The sequence below is a fragment of the Rhinopithecus roxellana genome, chromosome 15 (genome assembly GCF_007565055.1).
Source record: "Rhinopithecus roxellana isolate Shanxi Qingling chromosome 15, ASM756505v1, whole genome shotgun sequence".
NCBI lineage: Eukaryota > Metazoa > Chordata > Mammalia > Primates > Cercopithecidae > Rhinopithecus > Rhinopithecus roxellana.
The window spans coordinates 17,767,824-17,783,861 of NC_044563.1; the positions used below are offsets into that span (position 1 = coordinate 17,767,824).

Below are 16,038 nucleotides of genomic sequence, written 5' to 3' on the forward strand. Positions count from 1 at the left end.
GCAAAACAAGAGGTGGCAGCAGAAGAGAAACCAAAAAGAGACTAGCAGGATGCCAAAAATAAACCTGATACATTTCAAGTTTGTTTAGCATGAGGTCTATTTTATGTACATCTAGAAAAAGAGAAGGAAACTTTTTCTCATTTTCACTCCTGTACCACTTTCCTGTACTTCCCTCTATACCCGCCCCTTAGACTAATAACTTGGTACTGCTAAATTTCAGCTCTATTATCAGTTAATGGGGCTATACAATTGATTATATGGTAAATTTTCATTGGCAATTTAAGGACTGCCCTTATTTTTTATCCCATCAAATAAAAAAGCTATCTCACTGTTTATTTCTCCCTTGAATATGTAAAGATTAGATAAGAAGCCTTCTAGGCCTAAAAATGAGAAGAAAAAAATGCATATATCTAAATTATACAAATTATATATGGATGTATATATTTACATATTTATACATATATAAATCCCTAGTTATATAAAGTTATACAGTTGACCCTTGTACAACATGGGTTTGAACTGCAAAGATCCACTTATGCATGAATTTTCTTCTGCCTCTGCCACTCCTGAATCAGCAAGACAAACCCCTTTTCTTACTTTCTCCTCCTCAGCCTATTCAACATGAAGATGATGGGAACTGAAGACCTTTATGATGATCCATTGCCATTTAATAAATAGTAAATATGTTTTCTCTTCCTTAGGATTTTCTTAATCACATTTTTTCTCTAGCTTACTTTAATTGTAAGAATACAATATACAATACATGTAACATACAAAATACGTTAACTGACTGTTATCAGTAGGGCTTCTGGCAACAGTAGGCTATTAGTAGTTAAGTTCTTGGGGAGTCCAGAGTTATATGTGAAGTTTCAACGACACAAGGGGTAGTGCCCCTAATTGCCACATTGTTCAAGAGTCAACTGTAGTTATGTGTTCAATCAAAATGCACACACCCCATTGTTCATTAAAAATCATTACCAAGCCGGGCACGGTGGCTCACACCTGTAATCTCAGTACTTTGGGAGGCCAAGATGGGCGGATCATCTGAGGTCAGGAGTTCGAGACCAGCCTGACCAACATAGAGAAACCTGTCTCTACTAAAAATACAAAACTAGCCGGGCATGGTGACGGGTGCCTGTAATCCCAGCTACTCGGGAGGCTGAGGCAGGAGAATCACTTGAACCTAGGAGGCAGAGGTTGCAGTGAGCCAAGATCATGCCATTGCACTCCAGCCTGGGCAACGAGAGTGAAGCTCCATCTCAAAAAAAAAAAAAAAAAAAAATTCATTACCAAAACTATTCTGCTGTATTACTCCATAGGATGATGTAATGTAAATTACTTCAATAAAAGACATCAAATCTCACATTTTAAATACCTGAAAATTAGTTTCTTTCCATCCAGGTTTCTTGGCTAGCATCCTCACTAATGCCTGGCATGGCATTTCAGTTCGGTCCATTAGCTCAACAGCCTTGAAGTAAAATAAGAGAATAAAAGAGTTAAAGGGTTAAAGATTTAGTTCCAAAGGAAGAGTAAATACCAAAGTCAAGTAAGTGGTTACCTCTGAAGAAAGGAATGGAATAGAACTGAGGAAGGTTATTGAGGGAGCTTATATAGCTTCTGCTGTTATGCTTTATTTCTTTGTGTTTTTATGTCTATGCTTTATTTCTTAAGCTAGATGGTTGGTATATGGCTGTTAAATTAGTATCACTGAACATTTATCTCACATTTCAGGAATTCACAAAAAGTTTGCACCATGCAAAATAATAGTTTTCATTTGCCTAGTATGTGGCAGAAACTGCTTATACGTATTTTCTCTTCCTTGATTTTCCTAAAAACAGCAAAGCAGAATAGATTCGAAGTTCTAAAGTACTGAATATTAAAGATGTACAGACTCAGATCTAAACCAAATGGGCGGCAGAAGCAGGACTGGAAGGCTTCTCTGCCTTAAGTGACAGTGCTCTTGCAGTTGCTCCTCACCCTTCCTCATTAGAATCACCCGGTATATGCCAAAATGAACTGCCATGTTCCTTTACAACACAGGTTTTTGGGAGGTTTTGTCCAATTCTACCAAGGAATCATGATGATAAAGCCGGATAAAAGTACTGGATGAGGGATGGTTTAAGTAGAGAGACCTATATGCCTAGGAAGTTTATGAGCAAGTACCATAGTTAAAAAATTAATCTAAGCTGGGCTGGGCCGGGCATGGTGGCTCATGCCTGTAATCCCAGCACTTTGGGAGGCCGAGGTGGATGGATCATGAAGTCAGGAGATCGAGACCATCCTGGCTAACACAATGAAACCCCGTCTCTACTGAAAATACAAAAAATTAGCCAGGCGTGGTGGCGGGCACCTGTAGTCCCAGCTACTCAGGAGGCTGAGGCAGGAGAATGGCGTGAACCCAGGAGGCGGAGCTTGCAGTGAGCTGAGATCACGCCACTGTACTCCAGCATGGGCAACAGAGCGAGACTCTGTCTCAAAAAAAAAAAAAAAAAATTAATCTAAGCCTTATAATTCAGAATAAGAATATAATTTTCTTAAGTATTAAGTCATGAGCTTATAGAGGCCATAGAATACTGATGTTTAAAATAGCAAACACTACACAGCTACAAAAAATAAAAAGTCCCACCTCATCTTTAATGCCATGAAATGTGTTCACTGGTTATAAAACACCACAATTAGGACAAATTCTTTATTATCAATTTCACTGCTTCCATATAATCTGATTTTCTTTCATACTCAATTCATCCCTATGTACTACCTTCTGGAACTCTTCCATACAAGCCAGCCTTTCTTTCCAGTTACTGCTGTCAAGAAGCTGTATGCAGGTAGGGGGAAGAACAGCCGAAGCTTTTTCTTCACATACTTCTATCTGTAAGATACAAAAACATATTAGAATTAGGAATTGCTTAAGGGAACAGATGACAAAAATGTAAACATACTCCAGTCAAAACTAAAAGAATACTCCCATGGTATGCTATAGTTTCTGAGGCTTCTATTATACTTTGATAAAGGAGACTGTCCAAGGCAGTTCCAATAAGCTAAAAGATATCAATTAACTGTATGTTGTAGAACCCACCAAGAACTCCAGTCTTCTCAAAGGTCTCACTTTGCAGGGTTCATGAGTTTCAGGCTTAGTGTGTAATACTGACCGAGAGCTCAGGCTCCACTATTTCTTTGGTCTCCAATCCTTTCTTGTTCTTGGTTCCAGTATTCCCTGCGCCTCCTGGTGCAGCTGGTTTCCCCTTCTTCGGTGGCCCACCAGCCTAAAACAATTTAAAAAATAAAAAATTAAACCACTTAAGGATTTAAAATGGTGGAGTTATTTTTTATTTTTTTTGAGACAGTGTCTCATTTTGTTGTCGAGCCTGGAACGCAGTTGCACCAGCTCGGCTCACTGCAGGCTCAACCTCCTGGGCTCAAGGGATCTTCCTTCCCACCTCAGCCTACTGTGTAGCTTGGACCACAGGCGTGTGCTACCATGCCTGGCTAATTAAAAAAAATTTTTTTGTAGAGACAGGGTTTTGCCATGTTGCCCAGGCTGGTCCCGAATTCCTGGCCTCAAGTGATCCTTCTGTCTTGGCCTCCCAAAGTGCTGGGATTACAAGCATGAATCACTGTACCCGGCCTAAAACAGTGGTTTTTAAACTTTTATTGAGTCACATTCTCCCTCAAAAGTTTGATTAAAATGAGGGATTACCCTAAAATAAACATTTTTTGTACCTACAAAATTTAGCACAGTTTCAAGGTCAGACAGAACCCCTGAAGACCACCCATGGGGTAATCTGTAGACCCCATATTAAAAATTTGATTTTAGAATTAATGAGATAAATGAAACAAGAGATGGCCTCAAATTATACTAAATTCACAAATTAATTTGAGAATGACATCCCGATACCTTTTTTTTTTACATTTATTTGGGGTTTGTTTGTTTTCTGAGACAGGGTCTTGCTCTGTCATCCAGGCTGGAGTGCAGTGGCCCGATTACGGCTCACTGTAGCCTTGACCTCCTGGGCTTAAGTGAGCCTCCCACCTCAGCTTCCCAAGTAGTTGAGCACAGTAGTTCACACCTGTAATCCCAGCACTCTGGGAGGCTAAGAATCCCTTGAGCCCAGGAGTTTGAGACCAGCCTGGGCAGTATGGCAAGACCCCATCTTTACAAAAAAAATACAAAAAATATTCATTCCACTCGTTTTCAAAAGTCCCAAGATACAAAAGCAGAATATGTATGGGGGGAAAAAGTCACAAGAAAATAGTATATCACAATGTACACAGCAAATGATAACTATATTATGGCAACACGCATCACCATTCACATTGTTCCTTCTACCTATTTTGGATATTTGTTATGAAATGCCGCAAACCTAAAAAGAAAAGATAAAATAACAGAGGACCAAATTAGTCTTCAGCATCCAGAGTTGTTCTGAAACTAATGTTATCTTGAATATATTCCAATATTTTAAGTTGTAGTTAGCAAAACCAAGGATGCCAGTTTTTAACTAAATGGAAGCCTGTAATACTTACCATGTCATATCAACAGTATGGTTTTGTTGGTTCATAGTAATAACCCCATAAAGGGATTTATATTCTAACCCTAAAAATAGAAAATTCTGTACTTTTTGATTAACTACGATACCTCTTCTGGATCTTTCTCTGTAACAGCATTCTCTATATGGAGAGATACTTCAAATAACAAATCTCCTACTCTTCTTTTTGTTGTTGTTAACAGACATCAATTTTTACTTATTAATTGACAGATTTACTGAGGCTGGGCATGGTGGCTCATGCCTGTAATTTCAGCACTTTGGGAGTCTGAGGCAAGCAGATAATTTGAGGTTGGGAGTTTGAGACCAGGCTGGACAACATGGTGAAACCTTGTATCTACTAAAAATATAAAAATTAGCCAGGGGTGGTGGCAGGTGCCTATAATCCCAGCTACTTGGGAGGCTGAGGCAGGAGGATTCCTTGAACCTGGGAGGCACAGGTTGCAGTGAGCCGAGATTGCATCACTGCACTCCAGTCTGGGCAACAGCGCGAGACTCCATCTCAAAAAAAAAAAAAAAGTTAAGATAGTAAATTTTATGTTAAATTGATAAAATACACTTCTGTGCCTTTGTTACCATTTTTATCTCTATTAAAGCTTCAAATAGCTGAATTTATTGCTGGAATATCCTATCTTCATTAACAGATTTTCTGCTGTATTTTTAATGTGGCAAATGAATTCATTTCTCAAACAAAATAATTTTAGAGGAACAACCATGAACCTGAGACTCAGACCCTTCCTTACTAAATTCTATTTTCAAATAATCTATTAACCTTAGCAGCAGGTGCCTTTTTTAGAGGTCCTGGTTTGGGTGCAGAAATGTCCTTTGTGTCCTTATCTCCTGCAGCCCCTGAAGCAGCAGTCCTTCCAGGCAGAGGTTTGAATTCCTTCTTATCAGCAGCTAGTCCAGCTTTCTTACCATGTATTAGTTCTACCTTTTCTGAACATTCTTTGATCTGGAGAATGAAAATGAGATGAACATTATTAAGCCCAACTTTGAAACACAACCACTATGTTATTACATTTCTAAACCACAACTACACGTAAGAATTCAGAGAAATGGCTGGGCAAGGTGGCTCAAGCCTATAATCCCAGCACTTTGGGAGGCCAAGATGGGTGGATCACTTGAGGTCAGAGGTCCGAGACCAGCCTGGCCAACATGGTGAAACCCTGTCTCTACCAAAAACACAAAAAAATTAGCCGGGCATGGTGGCAGATGCCTGTGATCCCAGCTACTTGGGAGGCTGTGGCACAAGAATCGTTTGAACTCAGGAGGCAGAGGTTGCAGTGAGCTGAGATTGTGCCATCTGCACTCCATCCTGGGTGACAGAGTGAGACTCGTTGCCAAAAAAAAAAAAAAAAAAAAAGAAAATTCAGAGAAAAAATTTCCCTTTCAACAAAGATAAATTATCCACACTTTTCTGGCAGTAGATAGGCATATGTAAGATATTAATCTGACATTTTATTTCTTTACAAATTAGAATTGTAATAAACTTAAAATGACCATATTGTTTATGGAAGACATTCACATATAGGAAGGTAACTTTCTGGACTTTAGAAATAAATTTATCTCACAGAACTGTTTTCATCTTCTCTACAGATTGGTCACTCAGCTTTTTTTGGTTACAATTTGAAAGATATTTCTACTATTATCACCATCATAGCCTTAAATGAAACTTAAATTCTCAAAAGCTGTTTTTAAACTCTAGGTGTGAACTACCAGTGGAGGATGAAATAAATTTCCTGAGGTGATATCAGCATTTTTTTTCTTAGTAAAACAACAGACAAAATTGAAGACAAAAAGTACCAGAGAGCATCCTCCAAAACTTGTTTCAATTATGCATTTCTTTCCTACTGTAAAAGGCAATTTTTAAAGAAAATCAAGAAATCCTGATCAAAAGAATATCAGTACTCTCCAATTGTCAAGAGACAAAGCCATGATGCAAAGAGACAGGACTGTTGTCCAAATTCAGTCCAATCCATTACTAACCTACCTTATCAAGCTTGAGTTTGTCCACATCAGCTAAGAATGGGTTTACTGCTTTCTCGCCAACCACCTTCAAAGCAGTACCCAATGCTTCAAATGCGGCATCTCTGACTTCAGGAGCAGAATCGTTGATGTGCTATAGTCCAGAAGTAAGCAAAATATTAATGCAAGGTATTTTAGGCATTACTCATTTTAATTCAGACTGATGGTTGCTGGATAAAGAATTTGCTTTTTACAATTTTCTGAAGCTAAGTGTAGCTTTCCTTGTGCCAACTGACAGTTCCTCTTTCAAAAATTCTTTCTGGGCCAGGCATGGTGGCTCATGCCTGTAATCCCAGCACTTTGGGAGGCCAAGACAGGTGGATTACCTGAGGTCAGGAATTTGAGACCAGCCTGGCCAACATAGTGAAACCCCATCTGTACTAAAATACAAAAACTAGCCAGGCATGGTGGCACACACCTATAATCCCAACTACTCAGGAGGCTGAAGCAGGAGAATTGCTTGAGCCTGGGAGGCAGAGGTTGCAGTGAGCCAAGATTGTGTGACTGCCCTCCAGCCTGGGCAACAGAGCTAAACTCCATCTCAAATAAAAAAAAAACAAAAACAAAAACAAACAAAAAAATTCTTTCTGGGTTAAGGAAACCCTTGGTAATCCATTTAGCAAAATTAAGTGCTTCCTTTTCCTCTTACCCTCTATCTAAAATGACTCATTCCCAGATGATCTTCAAATACTCCACATTTGATGCCTATGCTTGGCCAGATGCAGCTGAACACCAGTATATGGGCCAAGTAAGAAACAAAATATTTAACAGTTAATGGAATCATAACACTAACTTGTGCTTTCTTTCAAGAAGAGGAACACAGTTATGAGAATTTGGATTCAGTTTCCAAGCTGCAAAGAGTCTGTTCCTCAAAAGATTATGACCTCTATAGTCTGAAAGTCAAGTAGTCACTGTACATAATTAGCAGGAAAAAAATCTTGCCTAGGTATAATTTCAATATTCCCCCAATTTCAAGGACAGTCTGTACCTTAAGTAGTGCAGCACAAAAGGGCTTTAGCAAGCTCTTTGGCAGGGTAGAAGCAGTGCAGTGGCGGAAACTTCTTGCAATAAAAAGAGATGTCTGCTGCTTGATGGTTGGATTTTTATTATCCATTACTGCTAAAACATCCTCACTGATGTTCTGTAGTGTGGTCTTTAGGAAAAAAATGTGCTTAATGAACTTTTTTCAATTGTAAAGAACAATCAAAATACTATATTGACAAACTTGACTTCAGATAAAACTACAAACTCACGCTGTCAACTTACAGTAAGGAAGATCGCATCAATTGCCTCCTGCAAGGCTTGTACCACTTGAGGTTTCTTCTCTTTGAATTTCTCCAAGATGGTTGGCACAACCTGTAAAAGTGAATGGCTAGAACATTATTCAGCAACAAAGAGGAATGATATATTTATGTATACCAGAACATGGCTGAACCTTAAAAATAGTATGCTAAGTTTAAAAAAAGCCAGTCATAGGCTGGGCACAGTGACTCATGCCTGTAATCCCAGCACTTTGGGAGGCTGAGGCAGGTGGGTTGCTTGAGGCCAGGAGTTCAAGACCAGTCTAAGCAACAGAGTGAGATCTTGTCTCTACTAAAACAAACAAAAAAATGAGCCAGGTGTGGTGGTATGTGCCTGTGACCCCAGCTACTTGGGAGGTTGAGGTGGGAGGATCACTTGAACCCAAGAGGTCAAAGCTGCAGTGAGCTGTGATTGCATCACTGTATTATAGCCTGGGCAACACAGCAAAATCCTGTCTTCCAAAAAAAAAAAAAAAGCAGTCGCAAAGACCATGCTTTGTACGATGACTCCATTTACATGAAATGTTAAAACCACAGAGACAAAAAAGTAGATTAGTGGTTGCTAGGGTCAAGGGCAGGGAGCAGCACGGGAAGTGACTGTTAATGGGCAAGGGGTTTCTTTCTGGGGTGATGAAAATGTTCTGGAATTAGATAGTGCTGATAGTTACATAACATTGTGAATATTCTAAAATCATTTTAAGAGGGTAAATTTTATAGTATGTAAGTTTTATCTCAAAACTTACTTTCTAAAAAACCACCTTGTAAATTCTATGGCACGTAAGTTTTATCTCAATAAAACTTACTTTCTAAAAAACCACCTTGTCTCCACCAAAACAAACCAATAAAGCAAACATTTAAGTGGAATAAAAAGTCATTTCCTTTCTTGAAGGACATAGAATCTTATGCTGCAACAATGAAGAATTCTCATTCTCTCCCACTATGGCAGTGCTTCTCAATCTATTTGCTGCCTCTGCACCACAGGGTCTCGCTCTGTCACCCAGGTGGGAGTGCAGTGGAATGAACATGGCACACTGTAGCCTCGGCCCGCTTGGCTCAAGTAATCCTCTCATCTCAGCCTCCCGAGTAGGTAGGTCTCAGGTATATGTCACCACATCTAATAATTTTTTTTTAATTATTAATTTCTTGACCACTTCCCTGTAAATATAATTTTTTATTTTATTTTTTGTTGAGACGGGGGTTTCTCCATGTTGCCCAGGCTGGAGAAGGAAATTTCTAAGGTCCAAAGGACACAGTAAAGCTCAATGGTATCCAAAAAAAGGAAAAAATTGTTTTCAAGATTTCACAGAAGTGGTTATAGACTACTTGGTATAGTCCAAGGACTATGGTTCCCATGGAAAAAATATGAGACTTTTTAATACTAGTTATAAACTTGAACATCAAGATATTTTAATGTCTATAAAGCTAACGTTCACTTTTATAAATATTGCCAAAAAGACAGTTTGTAAACATTTAAAGAAAATAAAGCCAAGTCACTAACATGCTTGATACTAACACCATATATATTACAGTATTAAGGCAGGGGAGACCCCAAACTATAGAGCAATGGAGACATTCTTTACCAGGACAACAAAGTGAAACAAAGCCAGAATCAGAACTCAAACTGGAAAGCCAGGCAATTATCCGATCATAATTTGGTAAATTAAAATGAATTTTAGGCCGGTGTGGTGGCTCAAGTCTGTAATCCCAGCACTTTGGGAGGCTGAGGCAGGCAGATAGCTTGAGCCTAGGATTTCGAGACCAGCCTGGGCAAGATGGCGAAACCCCATCTTTACCAAAAATACAAAAAGTAGTCAAGCGTGGTGGGGTGTGCCTAAAGTCTCAGCTACTCGAGAGACTGAGGTGGGAGGATCACCTGAGCCTAAGAGGTTAAGGCTGCAGTGAACTGAGATGGTGCCACTGTACTCCAGCCTGGGTGACAAAGTGACACCCTGTCTCAAAAAAAAAAAAAAAAAAAAAAAAAAAAAAAAAAAATTAAAATTATTCTCTGAACTGATATTTAAGTGGTTTAGGAAAAAAATGTTCTTTATCTTGAAAAATTATTCCCAATACAAAAGTGTGAAATATCCTACTAAGTAACACAAAATTGACCGAAATAGCATATACACATAGATATTATATAATACTGATTGCTATAAAAATATATTTTAATTTTATTTCAATTTATGATGTACATGTCTAAGGGTTTTATAGTCCCTTATTTTTATTTCCCTAGTAATAAGCCAGTCATGATTTATTTTTATTTGGTAGTGTCTTCTTTTTCTTCAGTTAAGTTCTCTGAGATTATTTTTAATGCTATGAGTAAGCAAGCTCCAAATACCATAGCTCATGTGAGGCTAGATATTAGCTTCACAATGTAAAATGGACACATGACTAGGGACTATTAGGAAACTCCTAAGTCAGTCTAGGGAATCAAATGATGAAGTGGCTAGCAAGCTAAACTCTAAAGATCAATAAGGTCAATTTTTAGGATGAGCCATTCTTAGTAATTCAGACCAGATTTAGAGGCCAAAGGACAGAAGCCACAGTTAAAGAAAACATCTTAATTAATTAAAATTATTACCAAATTTGATTGGAAACAAACTTATACAAATAGTATAGTCAACAAATGTCTCCAGTCAGATTTTCTTTGAATAAGTAAAATGGAGATAACCTACATAAAATATACAACATTGTAATCTATATAAAAGTCTCAAATACATAAGTAAATTATATATTAAAATAGGAAGACACTATAAAACACATTTTATATATTAACCTCACAGTTTTACATTTATAGTTTTTTATTGCCTTTCCTACTCTCATTTTCATTCTGGTCCTGGTCGTTACAAGTTTTGTTTCATCTTGTCATAATGTGTATAACATTGTAAGAACAAAGTAAGATACTAGTAAGTAAGTAATAAGCAAATAAATCAACTCAACTAAGTACTTTAGGCCTAGTCCCTGACTTTCTACACAAGGCCTATAAATTTTGTTATAACTGACATCTACTGAAATTTATAAGATATGCTGAATATTAACAAAACAGAAATTTACTGGTACAATATATACACATCTATGCCAAGGAGTTGTTTTAAAGCAAACAGCAAACCAGGCCTACCATTTTTGATAGATTTTGTTGATCTGTATCTAAAAAGGAGTGTTACTTACATGTCCTGCATATTGTCCAAATTTCTTCCTTAGCCCAACAGCCAGGCCAGTAAGACATTTTGCTGCCAAAGCCACCAACATGACATTGGTATCCTTTCCAACAACCTACAAAAGCGGGGGGGGGGGGGGGGGGGGGGGGGGGGGGTGTGGAAAGGAAAACAAAATAGTCACAGCCATGTAGAAGAGTATTGAAATTTTATTCTCAAAAGAACTCTGAGGCCAGGTGCAGTAGCTCACGCCTGTAATCCCAGCACTTTGGGAGGCAGAGGTGGGTGGATCACCTGAGGTCAGGAGTTCGAGATCAGCCTGACCAACATGGTGAGACCCTGTCTCTACTAAAAATACAAAATTGAGCCAGGCATGATGGCGGGCACCTGTAATCCCAGCTACTTGGGAGGCCAAGGCAGGAGAATCACTTGAACGCGGGAGGTGGAGGTTGCAGTGAGCCAAGATTGCACCATTGCACTCCAGTCCGTGCAACAAAGCAAGACTCCATCTCAAAAAAAAAAAAAAAAAAAAGAATTCTGAAAGCTCTTATGCTAATATATGACCAATTTTATTTACTACAAGACAGGAGAAATTCTTCTTTCATTGTATTGAATTTGGGAGCTTCCCTTCATTATGTTTAGTCTTCTATCTTGAAGTTCTACTAATAAAACATAGATAAAACCACAACATCAAATTTCTCACTATCCAGTAGTGGCAGTCTGGGCTGCCAGCACTGTTCAACTGTGCAGGAAATGACCCTGATAATGGCAGAGAGACTAGAGGTCTGCTGACTTTGCTTTGGGACAAGGAAAATGAAAAGACAACGTATCTCTGAAAGACACGACTGGGCAACAGCTCTAGCATTCATAACCAAGAAGCACCAGTAGAAACTGCTGCAGGTACGTTCAGGAAGTCCATGGGGACTCTAAATTGTTAATGCTATTGCAACCATTCTTCTGAGGAAGCTTCTGGCCTTGAGGCTGCCACTTCGGTCATCTAATGATGGTTAAGCTTCTATTCAGAGTCTCAGTTGATTCTCCTCTAGCACTGCTTATACTACTGCCCTCCTATGCCACACCCCACAAAGCCCAGCACTTATCTAAACTCATGGGTAGTAGCTGCATCTGTGTCAATTTAGCAAGACAGTGATTATGACTGGGTTCCTTTCTGGTAAGATTTTGCTGTGGTACACTGCCCAATCAGCTGGTGTTAAAAGACTGCTTTATTACACAATAATATAGGCACGGTGGCGTATGCCTGTAGTCCCAGCTACTTGGGAGGCTGAGGCAAAAGGATCACTCACTTGAACCTGGGAGGCAGAGGTTGCAGTGAGCCAAGATTGCGCCACTGCACTCCAGCCTGGACACCAGAGCAAGACTCTCTCTCACATACACACACGCATACACACACACACAAACACAGCTGCTTTATTTATAAATGTCCCCAAACTCTTCTTTTTTCACTCTTTTCCTAGTAGGAGTAATGCCTCCCATCTACTTTGAATTTTATCTAGTCCCTACAATCTAGTGTTCCATAAGCAGAATGCTTTATTCTAGATTCTCTGCATTAAACAACTCCTAACATGCAACATGCAGGAAGTTCTACTTGGCACTTATATGCACTCCTTAAGTGCTGAGGAATAAGGATGAATAAACTAACATTTATTAAAAAAACAAATTAGGCACCAACATTTTGTAGGCACTTTACAATCCTTTTTAAATTTAATTTTCACCCAAACCCTATGAGGTAAGTACTATTACTATTTCAACTTTGCAGATTCACAGCCAGGCGTGATGGTTCACGTTTATAATCTCAGGACCTTAAGAGGTTGACGCGGAAGGATCGCTTGAGTCCAGGAGTTCAAGACCAGCCTGGGCAACATGGCAAAACTCTGCCTCTACCAAAAATAGAAAAATTAGCCAGGCATGGTGGCACGCGCCTGTAGTCCCAGGTACTCAGGAGGCTGAGGTAGGAGAATCGCTTGAACCTCGGAGGCGGAGGGTGCAGTAAGCCAAGATCGTGGCACTGCACTCTAGCCTGGGTGACAGAGCGAGACACTGTCTCAAAAATGAAAAACAACAAAAAATGTGCAGATTTCAAAAAGAAATTTTTTTTTGAGACAGAGTCTGGCTCGATCTCAGCTCATTGCAACCTCCCCCTCCCAAGTTCAAGTGATCCTCCCATCTCAGCCTCCCGAGTAGCTGGGACTAAAGGCAAGTGCTACCACACCTGCTAATGTTTCTATTTTTTGTAGAAACAGAGTTTCTTCATGTTGCCTAGGCTAGTCTTAAACTACTGGGCTCAAGGGATCAGCCCCCCTTGGCCTCCCAAAGTGTTGGGATTATAGGTGTGAGCTACTGTACCCAAACCAGATTCTAAAAATTAAATAGAGATTAATGTGCTTACAGTCAGGTAGTTAGCAAATGGTAATGCTGTGCGATTCAAACCCAGGTCAATTCTGACTCCAAAGCTTTTGCTCCTTTTATTAAGTAAAGCATGTTCTTCCTCTAAACTTGTATTAAGTCCACTTTCCTCACGAGAGGATGAGATCAGGGTCGTAATAAACATTTTGTTAAATCTCTAATAACTGTAGGTCTATGGAGAAAAAATTTTCCATTCATTTCTGTATTGAAATCACTATTGGTATTTACAAATGTTTTGATTATTTTTCCTTACCAAAATATTTCTCAGATATGATTCAGATGCTAGACTTTATATTTAGCATCTAAATATATATTCTAGGAATGGACACCAAAAACATGTAAGGCCCCATTCCAACAAATTCTAGTTCAATGAATCCAGGATGAAATTTGGACATCCGTATTTTTATATGGCTCAAAGGGTGATTTTGTCATATGGGCTCAGTTAAAGAACTATCATTCTATCCCTTTCTTAGGAGAATACCTCTTCCTACCCATTGTTGGAACAGTAACCAGTGGGAGCTAAACTCTAGACACTCATGATCTTAATGTATAGTACTGAAGAAGATACTGTGAATCTGTTAAATTTCAAGATTGTGAAGGCTCAAATAAACTTATAAGTGAGCAATGGACCAGATACCCTAATACAGTATCTGCCTGTCACACTCATTGACACATATCCCATAAACAAGTTATTCTCAACTGGAAAATGAGAGTAGGGAAGATGGAGAAGTGTTTATTTTTAAGAAAAGTAACATTATGTGGGGAGACTCCATTTCAGAGGTAACAATCTTTTCAGTAATTTCTGTTCTAGACCAGGGAATGGAAGCTTTAGCTCATAATCTCAATATAATCTAAACAATAGGAAATTTTGTACACAGTTATAAGTACCGTCACTTTTCTCATAAATTGAGGCCTACAGTATTAAAACACAAAGTGCTTTAAAGTAATTTTCAATTGGTATTTATCTTTAACTAGAAATGAAAGCCATTAGTTAATAATAAACAAAAACACACTGTTGACAGAGGGAAGGAAGCAAATTAATGAAACTTATTATGAATTACTGTGTTTAGAAAACTATGACGAATACAAGCAATAATTAAGAGGGGAAAGTAGAAAGAACAAGTGAAAAAAAGATTAATACCACATAGAAGTCTAAAGATTATATAAGAAAGCACTTTGAAAATCCAAATCTTAATGTAAAGATAAATAAATTATATATATATTAAAAAAACCAAATGCCCATAGGCATAGGCAAGTGACAAAATCAAAGAAGCGATGAGGTAGGAGGGAGGCATCTTATAAATAGAAGAACTATAGGCCAGGCACAGTGGCTCATGCCTGTAATCCCAGCACTTTGGGAGGCTGAGGCAGGCGGATCACTTGAGGACAGGAGTTCAAGACCAACCTGGGCAACATGATGAAACCCTGTCTCTACTAAAAATACAAAAAAAAAAAATTAGCCAGGCATGGTGGCACACGCCTGTAATCCCAGCTACTCGGGCGGCTGAGGCAGGAGAATCACTTGAACTCGGGAGGTGGAGGATTCAGTGAGCTGACATCGTGCCACTGCACTCCAGCCTGGGTGACAAGAGTGCGACTCTGTCTCAAAAATAAATTAATTAATTAAAAATAATAGAAAAAAAAGAACTATAATCTGTGAGAACAGGAAAGCCCACATAATATGCTAAATCAGGTGACAACTCAAAACAGTTTAAAAATAATTTCAGGAATACCATAAGAAATTTTAAAGTGCATGTCTTTTTACTACTTTCATTAAAGGAAAAAAACTGAGAAATGAATGGGATTACTTGATTTATACAATACAAAAAAGAGATTATTATGGATGGAAAAAGGATTGGTCTGTAATCTATTCTTCAATCTCATCCTCTTTTTTCCATTTCACCATTTCCCTACTTTTGTTATGTTTCTAGGAAGTCAACATAACACAAAGTTTGTGTGTACATATAACTAAAATCAAATGGAAAAAATAAAATGTCGGTTGGGCACCGTGGCTCATGCCTGTAATTCCAGCACTTTGGGAGGCCAAGGAGGGTACATCACCTGAGGTCAGGAGTTCAACACCAGCCTGGCCAATATGGTGAAACCCTGTCTCTACTAAAAACACAAAAATTAGCTGGGCGTGGTGGCAAGTGCCTACAAATCCCAGCTATTTGGGGGGCTGAGGCAGAAGAATCACTTGAACATGGGAGGGAGAGGTTGCAGTCAGACGAGATCATTCCTGGGCAACAACAGTGAAACTTCATTTCAAAAAAAAAAAAAGTCTCTGTCACTACTTAATGCAAAAAGAAAAGAAAATGTCTTGTTTCAGGTTAATTTTTATAACTGAAGTTAACTTTTCATTGTTTTAAATATTTTAGCTACAAAATTCACTTTCTTTTTACTTGTTTGTGGTCTTTAATTCCCTCCACCCCACCATGTGAAAAGGGAAAGAAATTTCTACTGCTACCCTGGATCTCTCAGAAATCAAAATTCATGATGCTCTCCTTATATAGTACAGCAAGAGATTATATTTACATTCACAATGCCAGTGGAAACCACAGAACTGTCTGTGTAAGAAGCTAGTATCCT

At 38.6% G+C, this 16,038-nt stretch overlaps 1 protein-coding gene across 4 annotated transcripts in view; it reads right to left on the reverse strand.

The window, feature by feature from the left end:
- CKAP5 (cytoskeleton associated protein 5) overlaps nucleotides 1-16,038 on the reverse strand; it is a 102,891-nt gene that overhangs the window by 48,682 nt on the left and 38,171 nt on the right. For all 4 annotated transcript variants that reach the window (XM_010371086.2, XM_030917771.1, XM_030917772.1 and 1 more), the window contains exons 9-16: nucleotides 11,039-11,143; nucleotides 7,836-7,925; nucleotides 7,558-7,722; nucleotides 6,535-6,663; nucleotides 5,314-5,496; nucleotides 3,150-3,263; nucleotides 2,759-2,869; nucleotides 1,376-1,468 (exon numbers count right to left, since the gene is read on the reverse strand). In XM_010371086.2, the coding sequence (XP_010369388.2) occupies nucleotides 1,376-1,468; nucleotides 2,759-2,869; nucleotides 3,150-3,263; nucleotides 5,314-5,496; nucleotides 6,535-6,663; nucleotides 7,558-7,722; nucleotides 7,836-7,925; nucleotides 11,039-11,143 (990 nt within the window). The remainder of the gene's footprint in view (nucleotides 1-1,375; nucleotides 1,469-2,758; nucleotides 2,870-3,149; nucleotides 3,264-5,313; nucleotides 5,497-6,534; nucleotides 6,664-7,557; nucleotides 7,723-7,835; nucleotides 7,926-11,038; nucleotides 11,144-16,038) is intronic.